The sequence below is a fragment of the Choloepus didactylus genome, chromosome 8 (genome assembly GCF_015220235.1).
Source record: "Choloepus didactylus isolate mChoDid1 chromosome 8, mChoDid1.pri, whole genome shotgun sequence".
NCBI classification, from domain to species: Eukaryota; Metazoa; Chordata; class Mammalia; order Pilosa; family Megalonychidae; genus Choloepus; species Choloepus didactylus.
Window position 1 is genome coordinate 6760351 of NC_051314.1, and position 10462 is coordinate 6770812.

The following is a 10462-nucleotide window of genomic DNA, read 5'->3' on the forward strand; positions in this document are numbered from 1 at the left end:
GCTCTATTTACTAGCTCCGTGAGCATGAGTGATTCTCTCTGGCCTTCTGTGCCTCAGTTTCCTGCCTGCAGCCGCCTTGGGCTGTAGTGGAAAGGGCATGACTTCAAGGCTTGGGAAGCCCTCGCATGCGGCTGGCACAGAGCAAGCTACAACAAAAAGACTTTGGGGTTACTCCCAAAAGATTCATTTTGTGCTGGCTAAAAAGAAATGGCCCTACATAACCTAACGCCCCAGAATCCCGAAATTTCCCTTTACCCCGGACTTCCACACATTTTCTTGGTTAAGTATGTGGGCTGCTGAGGGGGGAGGGCTGGGCCCCAGGGAAGTGTCTCTGCTCCCCCCACGCCCCCCAGCACATGCTCTGTGTCACCCCCAGGGTTGAGTCAGGCCCAGGCCCCCCTTTGGGGACAGGGACACATGGTCTGGGGTTGTGGTCCGTGGAAAGGAGGAGGGCGCTGAGAACCAGACCACCTCTGACTCTTTGCATTGCTGGAAAGGGACGGACAGATGGACGGATTGCTGGGTGTGTGTGTGTGCCTGCTGCTTTGCTCATGAATCATCAAATATTTCCTTTTTGTTTTTGGTTTCAACACCCAGAAGATTCTTTAGGCTTGCTACAAACTCCTATATCCCTAAGCTGAGGGCTACTAGGAGAACGGGGTGGCCCTATGGAGACCACTGTTGGCTCTGGGACCCAACCTCTTGGGGGGACAGATGAGCCGGAGGGAAGCAGGCCACGGTGACCGGGTTGTGTATTTGGGGCCTGCTCTTGTGGGACTTTGGCCTGGGCCTTCCACTCCCTGGGCCTCAGTTTACCCTTCTGTAAGGGCCTGTTCAGCTCCCACACTGGGGTGGGGTATGAAGAGCTGATGTATGAAAATCTGACCTTTATCCCAAATGCCTCGTTTTGAAAATTGTGGGAACATATACGTATAAAGAATTTGCCATTTTCACCATTTATAAGTCCAATTTGGTGGCATCAATTATATTGACAATGCTGTGTCACTGTCACCGGCACCCATGGCCAAGACCCTTTCCTCACCCCAAACGGAAACCGCCCCCATTAAACGATAACTCCCTCTGTCCCCCTCTCCACAGCCCCTGGTAATCGCTAATCCACTTCCTGTCTCCATGGATTCCCGTGTTCTAGAAACTTCATGTAGGAGGAATCAGACAACATCTGTCCTTCCGGGTCTGGCTTAGCTCACGCAGCACCATGTTCTCCGGGTTTAACCACATTGCAGTCTTTTTCTTCCCATCCTGCATCCCGATGAGGGGAAGGATTTACAGTCTATTTCCCCCGGATATTCTTGGACTCAGGGACAGGGTAATTCAGGTGAGGTTGGAGGGAAACAGTGGCGCTGGGGAACGCCTCTCAGCCTGTGTGGCTGCTGTGTGACCCTGGGCAAGTCTCTTGACCTCTCTGAGCTTTGGCCGCCCCTGCCACCAAGCCTTGCGGACAGTGCCGGGCTCCCGGCGGGGGCTCTGTGGGGGCTCGTCTGCCCAGCTCTCCTTCACCAGCGCTCACTTCTCAGCTGGTCACAGGAAAGGAGGATGCTTGGCAGGGCTGGGATCGCTTTTCCTGGAATGACACGCCCGTCATCAGGCAGGTGGGTCCTTCCTTTCTAACAGAATAAATATCCTCCGCGATGCTCTGAGCTGGCAGGGAACATGGGGTTATCTTGAGCCAGTGTCAAAATTCCACCGTTTCCTCGAAAGGGGTGGGGGCAGAAGGCCCACCAGGTCAGAAAGCCTGGACCTGGGATGGCAGGGCAGGCCACGGCCACGGGGCAGCTGGGGAAACTGAGTCCCGGGCGGTCACTGCCTCATCTGGCCTCACTTTCCTGCTGACTGCTTGTCCTGGCAGATCAGAGCCCGGCTCGGGCCACCCGACCTGGACACAGCCTCCCTGCCACTCGCAGCCCAGCCCAGGGTCGGGCACTCACCGCACGCCCTCGTTGAGGCTGAACAGCTCCTGGTCAGGCAGCCCTTTGCCCCGGAAGATGGCGATCACCCCGTTGTGGATGCTGCAGGCAGAGGGGAGAGGAGCGTTGCTGCCCGGAGGCCCCAAGCCACTCCCCAACCCCAGCCCCCCACACTCTGCTCAAGGAGCAAAAATGGGCCATCGGCCGGAGCAGGGCACAGCCGACCCCACCTGGCCCCATCCACGCCCAGAGTGTCAGATCCCGTCTAACCCCCAGGTCCTGCGATCCCAGCCCCTGAGGCCCAGGCCCGTGTCACCAGGCACCACCTGGTCACCTCTCTAGGACATCCTGGGTACCTGCACACGCCCTGTGGACAGACCTGGACGCGTCTGTTGCTTTCCCTATTAATTCTGCTTCCCTTCCCGTGTTCTTGAGCTCTCCCCTTGCAGGCCAGGAACCAGGGACCCCTCCACTTGTCTCTCCCAACATATCAGTCCGCAGCATCTCTTGCCCCTTGCCACTTTCCACTTGCACCGCCACCCCCTAATTCAGGCCCCATCACATCCTCCCTAGATGTCACCCATGTTTCCAGGCTGCCCCTGCGGCCTGTCCCCACGAGGTGGACTGGCTGCCACCTTACAGATAGGGAAACTGAGGCAGAGAAAGGCCAAGCCCCTGCCTGAGACCAGGGCAGGCAGCCTGGACCCCTGGGCTTGCCCAGCAGCTGGGCGTCCCCCAGCCAGCCTAGGAGGGGGCAGGGCAGGGTCACCCCAGGTGGGTAAAGGGCTCCAGGGGTGCGGGACGAGCCAGGTTCCCCCAGCTGGGGCCTGTCCAGCCAGGCCAGAGGCTGAGGACCAGCTTCAGCCAGGAGTGACGACAGTGTCCTCACCAGGAGCAGGTGTCACATGAGCGGCACATGACCCAGTGCCCGGCCCCCACGGAGCTGCAAGCTTGTGCCCTGTAGCCGAGGGGTTCTCTACCTTCTGCACAGTGGGGGCCCCGAGGGTGCCGCCCCCTGGGCCGCCGTGAGGATGAAGGTCAGGCTCGCCCACAGCCCGGTGCCTGCAGGCTGAGGGGCTCCCCACCCCGGGAGGAAGCCCCCACTCTGTCCCAGTGAGGCTGCTCTGCACGCCCAGACTGAAACAGACAGAAATCCCACGTGCGGAAGCTGGGGGGCTAGGGGCCCCCGGGAACCAGCTGTCCTGCAGTAGTCACCAGCTTGGAATCCCAGCAGCTGGAAATGTCCTCCCTGCCTTGTGGGGGCTGCTGGGGGGTGGGGGCCAGCCCCTCCCAGGCACCCTGATGTTCTCGTTCCAGGCTGCCCCATCCTGGGCCTGGAGCCCGGGGTGGTGTGGGGGCAGGGGGCATTCCTGGCACGTTCCCAGTGGGGACTGGGCCCGGAGCCAGGCCTTCCTCCTGGCGGCTGCAGCTCCAATGCCCAGACTCCATGAAGCAGATGGAACAGGGTGGACAGAGGCCCCAGGACAGGGAGAGGCAGGAAGGAGCCAGAAGCCCGCTCAGGCCCGCTCGACCCCAGCCCAGGGCCTCCGAGGCTCTCACAGCCCCACCCAGGCGTGGCCCTGCTGGTCCCCGGGACAGGCCCTCCCCAGCCTCCCTGTGTCCTTCCTCTTCAACCGCCTCCAGGACACCACTCAGAGGGGCCTGCCACAAACCCTCCGAGGGATTCGGCCCGGCTGCCCTCTTCGTGTCGCTTGCCCAAGAGCCCACCTGAGAGCCCTGGGCTCCAGCCACATTGGCCTCTCCTGGCCCCCTCAATAAGACGCCTGCTGCCTGCCTCAAGGCCTTTGTCCATGCTGTTCCCTCTGCCTGGACCCTCACCCTCCGCCTACCCGGTGCCTCAGCTCGAAAGGCCACTTCCTCCGAGAAGCCTTCCCTGATCACCCCGAGGTGGCCAGGTTCTGCCCCCCTCACACCTTCATCAGGCTGATGGTGTGACTAGGGTCTTGGGTTTTGGGAGGGGAGGTCTATTAGCTGACTACAGTGCACCCCCTTCCCCCGCCTTGGCCTGGGGCGTCTGATGAGGATTTGTCCATGAATGAATGAATGAATGAATGAATGAATACCAACTGCTGGAATCTGAGGCCTTCCCAGCCCAGTCTGGGTGTCACAGTGATGTCCTGGGTCCTGAGTCTCTCATCCCAGCAACCCCCTCCATCCCAGCTCCTGCCCTTTCCCATCTAGCTGGTTAAAGGTGTGGGCTCCAGGGCCTGTGTCTGAGCCCCAGCTCTGTGCTTCCTGGCTGTGTGCCCTCAGCCAAGTTACTTACCCACTCTGGGCCTTGGGGTCCCTGTCCCTATGGTGGGATTACTAATTACAGTGCACACCTCCCGGGGTTTTGGAAGATGAAAGGAGACCCCATCAAGGGCCCCTGCTCTGTGTGGGTTTCTGGCTCCTCCTTCCAACCACCAAGTGAGGGGGAAATGTTATACCCCAAGTTAGAGAAGAAAACACCGAGGCTCAGAGAGGTTCAGGAACTTGCACAAAGTCACACAGCTGGATACCCGGCAGAACCAGAATCCAGCCCTGGAACCCTGGGCCCACAGTCTTTCCAGGTCCCCTCCCTTGGATGGCCCTCCCCGTGTCCCACCCAATCCCCGGGGCGGGGGTGGAGGGGCACAAGCAGGCTCCTCCTTCCAGTTTCTCTCCAACTCCAGGGACTGAGGCTCCAAGTTCTTTTTATAGTCCAAGCTGGGTCAACAACTTGCTGTGAGCCACTCGGGGGGAGAGGGAGGGTGGGGAGGGTGGGGGGCCTCCCCTGACTAACCCCCACTGCACCCCCAGAGTAAAAGCGAAACCCCTGCTGCCCCTCCAGACTGGAAGTGGGTGGGTGGGGTCAGGGGGCCTCCACAGGCACCCTCACCTCCAGCTTCACCCCTGCCCTCAGCTCCAGCCCCTGCCCCATCCTTGAACCTCTTCTAGCTTCGCTCAAGGAGCACGGGATGAGACAGGGAGGAGGAGTGGGCCCTCTGGCGAGGCTCCCAGGGGTCCTGGGGCCCCATATGGCTCGGGGGGCCGTGGTGGGGCTGGGGGGGGGCGAGGCTGCAGTGCTGACTGATTGGGGGTTCCTGGAGGAGGAACCTGCCTTAACTGTGGGGCCCACCTGCTGCACAGGAAGCCCCAGCGGAGAAGCATGGGGCCCCACCCAAGGCCTGTCCCCTGGGAGCCTCTGGTGGGTCAGGCCAACGCCCCTGGAGATGACGAGGCCCCGGGGGGCACCTGGGGACAGGGGACACGTTCCCAGGCCCTTACTCTGCTCTGGATGCGGCTTCCGGTGGCCTCGGGGCTGGGGCCTGGGCACAGGTGTGAGGATACAGGGCCGGGGGCTCTGCCAGAGACCCCTCCTCACCCTCAAACTCGATAGGCCCCGTCCTCCCTCTGTCCCATCCATCCTAGCGCAGGCCAGGGCCCAGGTCCTCGTCTGCACACGGAGAGCTCATGCCCACCCGCGAGGTGAAGTGGGGGGCTCCTCTCGGCTCTGCCCCAGCCACCCCGGGAACAAACAGCGTCCAGTGGCCTCCTCTGCATTTCCGGCAAAAAGAGCACGCGGTGGGTGTGCTGGTTTCCTGTGGCTGCCGGCACAAAGCACCACAAACCTGGTGGCTGACAATGACAGGAGAACATTCTTGCCCAGGTCTGGAGGCCACAAGTTCAAAATCAAGGTGTCGGGGCCACGCTCTCCCCAGAGGTCCAGGGGAGGCAACCTCAGGGGCTCTGGAGGCCCCAGGGGTCCCTCGGCTTGTGGCCGCCCCCGTCCTCACTTCACCGGCTCCTCTGCATGTCTGTTTCAAATCTCCCCCACCTCTTCCCAAGGGGACTCTGGTCACTGGATTCGGGGCCCCCCAGATGACCCAGGGTGGTCGCCTCATCTCAAGATACTCTATTTATCACATCCGCAAAGACCCTTTTTCCAAATAAGGTCACGCTCCCAGGTGCCGGGGCCCAGGATGTGGGCCTGAGTTCCTAGGCTCCAGAACTTGGAGCCTCAGTAACTAGAGCCGGAGAGAAACTGGAAGGAGGAGCCTGTTTGTCCCTCCCACCCCCACCCCAGGATTTGGGTGGGACACAGGGAGGGCCACCCCGGGGAGGGGACCTGGAAGGACTGTGGCCCCAGGGCTCCAGGGCTGGATTCTGGTTCTGCCGGGTATCAAGCTGTGTGACTTTGTGCAAGTTCCTGAACCTCTCTGTGCCTCGATGTTTTCTTCTATAACTTGGGGTATAACAGCCCCCCCTCACTTGGTGGTTGGAAAGAGGAGCCAGAAAACCATGCAGAGCAGGGGTCCTTGATGGGGTCTTTTGGGGGGCCCCAATCAACCTATTATATGAACCAAATCCCACCTCCATTCTGGGTCTCAATTTGACCCTCTGGACAATGGGGGTCTGGGCTGAGCTCACCTGAGCCAACTAATGGAGCTTTAGTAAACACCTGAACTCCAGTTTCAGTCCATCCAGCTGAAAATCTCCCATCACCATCCCTGGGGGTCCTGGCTGAGCAAGAGGCGCCCCAGGCCCACCTCCAGTCCTCCCTGGGAACCTGGCAAGGACTTAAGAGACTCTCTCCAGAGGCTCACCTGCCCAGATGGGCAGGCACCTGACCCACTAAGCAAGTTCGGGCTTTGATTGGCTTGCCCCAAATAGGCTGTGGAAGGTGGCAGAGAAGTGCCCCATGTCCCCCCTTGGCTGCCTGCCCACCCCTCAGGCTGCTTCTGCTTCCCAGCCCATCTCCTGTTCCCACAGCTTCTGGTGGGTGGGGGTGGGAGGGGCCGCAGACTGTTCTGGAACCCTTGGCGCATGGCCCCTTCCTCCGTCTGCAAACGACATCACTCCATCTGTGCCCTCTCGCTGACCCTGATCCTCCTTCCTCCCTCTCACAAGGACCCCTGGGATGACCCTGGGCCCACCAGGGTCACCCAGGCTAACCTCCCCATCTGCAAAGTTCTTTACCATGTAAGGGAACATATCCACAGGTTTGGGGATGAGAACATGGACATCTTTGGGGGCCCACGTTCAGCCTCCTTGGGTCCTGTTCTGTCACCCCACCAGCCTGGGTGTGTTTTCAGGGTACACACCCCGGCAGCTCCAGCCGTCAGCCTGCCATATGCTCAGGAAACAACTTCTGAGGGTTCTGGTTTGGGGTGTGCAAGGGGGGCCCAGCCAGCTGGCTGGCCCTGTACCCACTGCTTAAGACACTTCCTGCACACCTATGGGATCGAAGTTTCCAGAGGGAAGAAAGGCAGGTAACGAGGGGCCGGCGTGCCTGTGGGAGGCCCTGCCTGTTTTCTTCCTGGCACTAAGTGCGCCAGGCAATTACCTTCTTCATTTACTTGTCTCTGTGTGGACTGCCCGCTCCCTCTGCCAAGTCTACGCTCCCGAGGCTGCCAGGGGTGTGCTCTGTACCTACGTCCTGAATGAATGAATGATTGGCTAAGTGAGCCCGTGAGTTCCACTCTCACGACACAGTGGGAGAAGTTTCCACCCGGATGTGCAAATGAGGAAGCAGGGCTCAGGGAATTTAGGGGACAGGCCCAGGGTCACCCAGAAAAAGGGGGAGCATCTTAAGAGTCAAAATGAGGAATCCAGAGCTCAGCCAGCCAGGACCTGCGGGCCGACACAGCTGTCCCTGACCCCACACCAGGCTTGTCCTGGGGGCCCCGAGAGGAGTGGTGTGTGTGTGTGGGGGGGGCGGCCAGGGACCAAAAGGGGCTCTGGCTCCCACTGCTTCTGCCCTGGGATGTGGCAGGGGGAGGTGCCCTCCCTCTCCTTGGTTCAGTTCCCACATCTGCCTGGGGCTCAGCTGTGGCCTACATGGGTGACCCCCTGGGCAGGTCTCTGGGTGCTCTCTGTGTCCCCCCATCTCTAAATGAGGGGTGGGGCAGTCATAAGCCCTTCCTTGCTGGGCTATGCTGGGGACAAAGTGAGCTAAGGGACACGAAGGGGCTGGCCCCAGGCTGGCACATAGTAGGAGCACAGCCAATGGCCGAGCCGTGGGTCCAGGGCCGGGAGGGGTGAAGGCTGTGGGGGCCGTGGGACCGGGCCGGGGCTCCCCTGCAGCCTGCCAGGCTGAGGAACACGCCAAGGTTCTAAAGTTCACTCTAAGTGAAAAACAGTTGAGGGACTCAAGTGACCTTCTCCCTGTGGGTGTCTTCCAGAGCTGGGGAAGACGCCCCAGGCCCCAAGGTCACATGGGGGAGGGTGGCATCCAAGCCCTGGGCACCAGCACCCAGCCAAGGCCTCTGCCTCTGTCGGGGAACCCCAGCTTTGGGATGGGAGGGAGTCACCAAGCTGCTGTCAGGGAAAGCTCAGGAACTGGCCCTGACTCCTGGGCTCACGAAATCCTGCCCTATAAGACACAAGACCTCACACAAGTTGTGGTGAAGAGTGTTAATCGTTAGGAAGTGCCTATTGTGTGCCAAATAATACACATCTTTACACTCGACTTCCGCAGTTGTGTGAGGTGGGCACCGTTAGCCCATTTGATGGACCAGAGAGGTTAAGTGACTTGCCTGAGGTCACACAGCAGGGAAGAGGCAGAGTTGGAATCTGAACTGGGTCTAGTTGGCTGTTTCCACCAAACCACGGCAGAGAAACGAGGGGGAAGACTCCTTCTACGTCCTCGATGCCACAGGAGGACAAAATGACCCTTAAGGCAATGTGCATCCTTGGGTCAAGCAGATGCCTGCACGCCTGCAAGCCCACCTTCCTTCCTCATCCTCACATCAGCCCTGTGAGGAGGAATGCTGAGCCCCACTGACTGGTAGGGAAACTGAGGCATGTTCCCGGCCCTCAATCTGCAACAGTGAATGGCTGTGTCCTGCCCTGAGCGCCAAAAAGGGTCTCAGGCTGGCAGCCGCCATGCCCATCAGACACTCTTAAAGCTTCCATGAACGGAATAACACGTGTTCCAGTGATGGCAGTTCTGGATGGCCAAGACCACAGCTGGACGGGCATCTGGCAAGACCCCACTGCCGGCGTCTAGGGGTGGGCAGCATCCCCAGCCCCCACCCCCCAACAGCCTGCCTCACTCTGCCCTTCCCGCCACTTCTCTATCTGGAAATATCTGTTTTTGAAACAGACGTCCTAAACAGACCCGCCCCGGGAATCCCACTAAACAAGCCCCTTCTCCAGATTCCAGTCTCGCTCTTTGAACAAAGCCGGAGGGGGGCGGGCTTCCCACGCCCCTGCCAGTGGGGTCCGCGGACCGGGCCCCGGGGGAGGGTCTTCCACGGAACACGCGGCAGCTGCCGCACCCGGGCTGACAGCTGGGAGCTGGGGAGGACGGGGCCGCTCAAGGGAAGCCGCCGCCCACCCTGCTCCAAAGGGGCCTTCCACCCAGAAACAGGAAGCGCGGCGACAACCCACCGCCGGGCCCGAGGCTCACCGCTCATCCGCAAAATGGGAAAAGCACTTCCTGCTCCCTTCACCTCCCAGGGCGCCGCGAGCACCGACGCGGCGGGGCGGCCCGAGCCCCGGGGGGGAGGCGGGCGCGCGGCCTCCAGCCCCTCCACGCCCGCGGTCGCGCTGGCTCTCGAGTCCCCGCTTCTCCACACGCGTTGCCCTAAACTTCCCTCCCGGCCCGCCCAGCCGGGACCCCGGCGGAGGAACTTCTCTGCAAACTGCGAAGTGCCGCGCGGCCCCTTTCACCACGCCCCGTCCCAGGCTGGAGGGGCTCCTTACCTGTTCCAGGTGGCGTTGGCGCAGGCCCGGCGCTGCTGCGTGCCCCGCTCGTCCGCGGCCGGCTCTCTCTTGCCCAGGTCACTGAGGCTGGGCGAACTCATGAACTTCAACCTGCGGAGAGTCCGCATGGTGACCCCCGCGCGCCCCGCTCCGTGGGCCCCGCCGGGCGCTGCGCCCTCTACCAGGAAACTTGGGCGTCCACGGGAAGCACCGGGCCCACCCGGGCTCCCGCCCCAGCCCCGCGTCGCCGCCCGGAGCCCCGCAGCGGCCGCCCCGCGGGACTGATCATTGCTCCGCGGCTGCGGCGTGGAGCGCCAGGAGCGCGGCGTTAGCGCGGACGGGAGCAAACGCAGGCCGGGGGCGGGGCGGGGCCTCGGGCGAGGGGCGGGGCCTCGGGCGAGGGGCGGGGCCTCTGGCTGGGGGCGGGGTCCGGCGCCGGGGCAGCAGGGCTGCCTCGAGAACCCCTTCCCCCACCCCACGCAGTGGGCTCCTCTGGGGGGTCGCGCCCGGCCCCCTCCCCTCTTCCGAGGACCACACGTGCCCACAGGAAAGCAACAGCCTGGGACCCGGAACCCAAGCCCCGCATTGTGCTCACACCGGCATGAGGCCCAGAGACCTCGAGACCCCCGATCTTCTGAGACTCAGTCACCCCCAAAGGCCGCGTCCACACCCGGACGCCTCAAAACCCCTCCACGCACACACAGGCCCTTCCCATGAAAACAGTGATCAGCCCACCACCACCTCCCGCCTACCAGGGCCACCCACACCACACTCTCATCGATGCACAGTGGGGGCCTTCAGACCCCTTGGGGGGACCTCAGACCAGGACCCCACCCTACCCACAG

General features: G+C 61.9%; 1 protein-coding gene across 2 annotated transcripts in view; it reads right to left on the reverse strand.

Annotated features, from left to right (window-relative positions):
- Window positions 1-9963, reverse strand: part of PRR5 (proline rich 5) — a 28538-nt gene extending 18575 nt beyond the window's left edge. The window contains exons 1-2 of one of the 2 annotated variants that reach the window (XM_037845042.1): window positions 9618-9963; window positions 1947-2027 (exon numbers count right to left, since the gene is read on the reverse strand). In XM_037845042.1, coding sequence (XP_037700970.1) covers window positions 1947-2027; window positions 9618-9745 — 209 coding nt within the window. In that variant the 5' untranslated portion in view covers window positions 9746-9963. Of the gene's footprint in view, window positions 1-1946; window positions 2028-9321; window positions 9523-9617 lie in introns of those variants that run through there. The other variant, XM_037845043.1, reaches the window with a different exon arrangement.
- Window positions 9964-10462: the final 499 nt, after the last annotated feature.